Here is a 6052-nt window from a genome sequence, read left to right as displayed (position 1 = left end):
CTTATTATAAAATCTAACACGACGCAACGGTAACATCGACATCATATTAATAGGTAACTATGATATTAAATAATAAATGTACCTACATATAAAATTCGTCACACCTAATGTTAAAAAGTTAAAGTTAACATTTTTATAAAAAGTGACGAGGTGAGCCTTGTAGATCAAAGTGTTTGGTATTACATTGGATTTTAAACTGCAGTAAAGTCCTAAGTCCTTATACATGTCCTAGCTAAAAGAGCTGAACGCCTCAGTTTTTGCAGTGGCTATGAAAATTAAATGATATTAAGCCAACTAGATTGGTCTATTTTGCTTACTTTTAAAGTTTGATGGGCTACGTAATTTTGCTATGATGCTTAAATTAATTATAACATAGATATTTATTCTCAAAGCAACTGATAAGATCTATTAGTTCGCTAAGTCTTAGATGTTCTTAGAGACATAAAAAAAAAATTCTGATTGGTCGATTTTCGGAATGGATTGAAAAAACCGTGGGGATCGATTATATATTGAAAATTTCGCTTAGTGGATGAGTGCCGACGCGACGTGATACAACCGCGTTACACGAGGAAGACAAACTGTCAATATATAATAAACAGTGCAGTGGAGCGCTTATTCTGAAATTAAGTTTACGCGGACGAAGTTGCGGACAAAACCTAGTATGAGTGACGAAAATTAAATTGAAATAATTTAACGGCGTGTTGAAGGTAAAAAGGTAACTCAGAGATCGTGACCACCATCGTGGCGGTTATCACAGGCCCGCATTAATTTTGCGAGAGATAATTACACAAAAACAGCTCACGGCTACACCGGAGACCCTTGTTCTTTTCAGAGGAATTATTTTAAATATAAATTTGCATTCCGAAGCGACATCCGTTATAATTGAAGACCGGCTGTTTAATTTCGTAACCTTTGACTGCGGATGTAGTTAGTATTGATAATTTATATTTCAAAATAAGTTATATAAAATAAGTAGGTTCAATTAAATCTGACTCTTTCTTACTATAATATCTTACCTATCTCACTTTTTATCATTATAAAATATACTTACTAAGGTGGTAGCTCAAGGTCCATTTTCATACATTTTGTTTCGGCTTTAATCTGGGTAACTAAACAAGTATTGGCAAGTAAAGAATTTAAATTCACGTCTAGTTAGTGATTAGTTCTCGCAGTTGAAGAAAAATGTAAAAATAATTAATAATCATGGATATTTCTGCCTTTAAAATTTCGTCATATTAAATTTTAAAGGCCGAAATATCCATGATTATTAATTATTTTTACGTTTTTTCTTCAACTGCGAGAACTAATCACTAACTAGACGTGAATTTAAATTCTTTACTTGCCAATACTTGTTTAGTTACCCAGATTAAAGCCGAAACAAAATGTATGAAAATGGACCTTGAGCTACCACCTTAATATAAAAGTTTTTAATTTCCTGATACAACATTGCATAAAATTGATGCTGACTTTATAATACTTACTTAATACTAAATGAAAATATCAGGAATCCGTCTCTGGTGAAGGTCTTTTTATCATTATCTTTCCATAAATGCGAAAGTTTGTTAAAATACTTCGTTGTAAGTTTGTTAGAAGAACCTAAACACAGAGACAACTTAACGGATTTGAATGAAATTTAGCACACAGGTAGAGCATGTCCTGAATTAACACATACATAGGCTACTCTCCCGTGGGAAATAAAAGCTGTTTTATTCTGATTTCTAAATGGATGGCGCTGGAGCTGTGTCAAAGTATTATGGGTCATTTGCAGGGGGAAAAGCTTTTCACAAGGACGACGCCGCGAGTAACAATCTATAAAAAATAAATATGTGTAATATATATGTACATACATACAGTAGTTCATAGCGTACATACCCTATGAACTACAAAACGGTTGGAGCGATCGTAATGAAATTTTTTGGTAATCTTTAGACTAACCCAGCGGCTACACCCCGTGAGACGATCCAACCACCAGAAGTCATTTGGTTATAGATAACTAGTGCTACCCGTGCGAAGCCGGCGCGGGTCCTTGGTGCTAAATACAATAACAAAGCAAAGAGCTAGTAATTCAATAATTTAAATAATATAATTATAACATATTACAGCTACTAAACAATAATTAAAAATGTCAGCGGCGTACACTAGAGACTTGTGTATACAACGATTAAAATAATAGGGTATTTAAGATCATAATATAATAAAGAAAAACATCGTTTGTAGGTACTCAAAAATATATTTTACATATTATTCTATCGAAACATAGCAGTCGTACCTACTTCCTTTGCGTACGCAGATAATTTGAACTTTCTGTAATATGTATTATGCTTTTGATTTGAACCTTCTTCTTTTATATTATTGCTGCCACCGTTTATTTATCGGTGGTTTTGCCAATATCGACTAATAATAGCAGACACAAAACATCGATTTGAACCTTGAATGAAATGGAACGCCGCCGAACCGTCAAATTGTCATTTTTTAGTGTTGACTTAAAAAAGTATTTAGATCGCAAACGCGGAGGACAGATTTCAGACATTGGACAAGCTTCATAATTTGTTGTATATGAATAAAATTATAAAATTCTTCCAAAAAAAAAATGTTTTCATCCGTGCTCTTAATAATGTTATGTATCATTTTTTTTTTCTTATAAATTGATCACAGAAGTTTTATTCTTTAATAAATTGGCAACATTTCTGTTATTCCGGAAAAAAATAAACGTGCATAAAAGCATGGACGTCGTAATGTCTTTTTTCCTGAAATCTTCAAAATAGATCGATAATATTTTTCTCGAGTACCTTACTAATGCTTTACATAGTTCCTGTTTTATTCGCTATTTAAGTATTAAAGATATTTGTGTTGTAATTTCACTTATGATTCTACACTATTGTAGTAAGTAAGTGTAGAATTGAGAATATTCAGGTTAATTTTATCAGGCTGTGAAATATTGTGAAAGTGCACATAGAATTCTAGACTTAAACGTACATAGAATGATCATAAAATGAAGTGTCATTACGAAGTATTGTGTGTGGAGAAAGAAGCAAGTGCCACCGATATAAAGAAAGCTTACCGCCGGCTCGCTTTGCAATGGCATCCGGATAAAAACTTGGAGAATTTACAAGAGGCCAAAGAACAGTTCCAACTCGTGCAAAATGCATACGAGGTTCTATCAGACCCTCAAGAAAGAGCTTGGTAAGTTCTTTACATTTTATAATAAAAGTTAACATGCACCTTACGAGACACGCAGAAAAACCAAAATAATATCCTTATTCCTGTACTAAATAGTTTATGTAGGTATTGTATTTTTTTTTGTACTACTTAAATATTTGTATTTATAAATTAAATCCTGAATATACTTAATTGATAAAATACTCAACTTGGTATATTGTAAAATGATTTCCAGGTATGACAATCACAGGGAGCAGCTACTGCGAGGGGCCCGCAGCAGCTACAATGATGACAGTCTGGATGTGTATCCATACTTCACACCATCTTGCTACAAAGGATTTGGTGATGATCCTCAGGGATTTTACGGAGTGTATGCTGAGGTGTGACAGTTTTACTATAAACTTGATATTTATGTTTTAAACTTAAGTATTCTATATTTTAAACTTGTGAGTTATTAACATTAGTTTTGTATGTTTTAATTCAAAATAAATTTTATATAGAACTATTGTGCTCTATCAAAATGTGTCATATAAAATTTTTGATTTCAGGTATTTTCCAAATTAGCAGCAGAAGAAACAGATTTTCTCGATGACCCAGAAGAAGTGGCCAATATTCCTAAGTTTGGCAAGTCTACTTCACCATATGAGGAAGTTAATGGGTTCTATTCCTATTGGATGTCCTTCTCCACAAATAAAAGTGAGTTCAGAGTTCAACTAATTTTCTTTATTTTAAATCATGCTAATTTGTAGACAAATCATTATACATCCCTTTATTCATTTTAAGCTAAATATAAATAAAATACTTTCAGGCTATGTATGGCTAGATCAGTATGAAATACAGCAAGGAGACAATCGCAGAGTGATTAAACTAATGGAGAAGGAAAACAACAAAATCAGGCAGAAGGCTCGCAAGGAAAGGAATGAGGAGATTAGAAGGCTAGTCAGTTTTGTGCGGAGGAAGGACAAAAGAGTTATTGAACACACAAAGCAACTGCAGGAGAAGGCAGAAGAAAATAAAAGGAAGGTAAGATGGCACAACAATAAATATTTATATTATATGATGTGATTATTCCAATGTCTTGACTTACTTCCTTCTAATATTACAAATGCAAAATTTTGTAAATTATAGTTGAAAACTTAACCCAGAAACCACACAAATTAACATAGTTCTTAAAATACAACATATTTTCTTAATTTTTTTTTTAATTTGTCTTGGTTAAGCCATGAACAAAAATTTGTGTATTATGAAATTGAAAAAAATATTATTTGTACTGTTTATTTCTTTCCCTAGATGTAGTAATAAAGGCATTTTAAATAATTTCATATTACCTTATCAAACCTGATAATATTGATGTATTTCATTTCCAGGCAGAACAACTTAGAAGGGAAAGAATATTGCAAAGGCAAAAAGAAATTGAAGAAGCCAAGAAACGCGAGGGTGAGAGTTCGTTCCTGCAGAGTGAGGAGTACCAAATGAAACTCAGTGCAATTGAATCACTGTTGGCTGAAGAGTTTGGCTTGTCCTCTGATGATGACACTATAAGTGAGGGTGGCATGGAGAGCAGTAATGAAGAAAGTTCTAAAACTGAAGAGGTAAATTGTTATATAGGAAATATATTTAATTGTTCTAGTGTTTAAATGTAGTCATTAACTTAACCTTAAGATTATGCTTATCAATGATTATAACGAAATTAATTTTAAGATTTCAAATTAAATTTCTACATTGTTTAATTCCAGGCAAGTGAAGCTTCAAAAGCAACAGCAAAGTCACCATCTAGATCAAAAACAATAAAAAATCTGTATTGTTCAGCTTGCAATAAATTATTCAAAAATATCAATTCATTTGAAAATCATGAAAACAGCAAGAAGCATAAAGAAAATGTTGCTAACATGGCTCTTGATGATGACATTGATATAACAGACAATGATGAGGAGGATAATGAGGAACAAGATGAATCTGCTGTGAAAAAAGAGGCTGGAGCAACAGGGAAAGTGAATGGTTTGACTGAAGAAGAGGGAGATCCACAAGGCAACTCCACTTCTGATATTGAGGACAATGATATTAGAGAGACATTAAGTGATGACTCAGATAAAGTTCAGGTAACTTAAGAAAAAAATATAAGATTACAACAATTTCTTTGTCATTTTTCTTGCTTAATTTTATTTTATTTTTTTTATTTTAATGGTTTAATTGTATTTGTTCTTTAACAGGCATTGCCAAAAAGTCATAAGAAGAAAAAGAATAAAAAGAAGTCATTCATACCAATGCCAGAGAGTGAGGGCAATGACAGTCATGATGAAATGAGTTTCAATGAAATTGAAGGTCCATCACGCAGCAGAAAAGCTAAGAAATTCAATATGTTGAAGAGCCAAATACAAGCTAAAAAGGAAGCCAATCTCAAAAAAGGATCTCAGTCCCAAACTTCGACAGAAAATTTGTATGAAGTTTCAAGTACAACACCAACGGACGACGCCTTGGGGGAAGCAGCTTTGCCACGCGACAGGCCAGCCTTGTCTAAAATGCAGAGGAATGTAAAAGTCAAAGAAGCCTGTAGAAAGAAAACCAATGCGAAATAAAACCAGTGAGACAGAAGACTCCAGCACAGCTCCAAACCTCAAATGCGCAGTCTGCCAAACGGATTTCCCTTCTAAGAACAAATTATTTGAACATTTAAAAAAGACAGGGCACTCGGTGGCTCTACCTCAAACAACCTTTGCTCAATCAAAGAAAGGCAAAAGGGCTAATAGGTAAACGTACATTGAATTTAGATAGGAATTAAAGTATTAATATTGACAATCAAATGGATTCCCTTCTAAACTCTACAAGTTGTAAAGTGATTTTATCTATTTATTGAAATTATGATCTATGTCATTAAAGTATGCCTATGCGAAAA

The 6052-nt window shown here is 32.8% G+C and overlaps 1 protein-coding gene across 1 annotated transcript; it reads left to right on the top strand.

The window, feature by feature from the left end:
* Positions 1 to 2690: 2690 nt before the first annotated feature.
* LOC115453945 (dnaJ homolog subfamily C member 21) lies at positions 2691 to 6052 on the top strand. Its single transcript, XM_030182671.2, is given in 8 exon segments — positions 2691 to 3183; positions 3395 to 3539; positions 3708 to 3855; positions 3968 to 4182; positions 4527 to 4751; positions 4896 to 5258; positions 5370 to 5693; positions 5695 to 6052. Coding segments are annotated over 8 exon segments (1827 nt in total). The 5' UTR covers positions 2691 to 2992; the 3' UTR covers positions 5911 to 6052.

The sequence above is a fragment of the Manduca sexta genome, chromosome 19, assembly GCF_014839805.1.
Source record: "Manduca sexta isolate Smith_Timp_Sample1 chromosome 19, JHU_Msex_v1.0, whole genome shotgun sequence".
Lineage (NCBI taxonomy): Eukaryota > Metazoa > Arthropoda > Insecta > Lepidoptera > Sphingidae > Manduca > Manduca sexta.
Note: the sequence above shows the minus strand (reverse complement) of the source record. Positions and strands in the feature narration are given on the sequence as shown.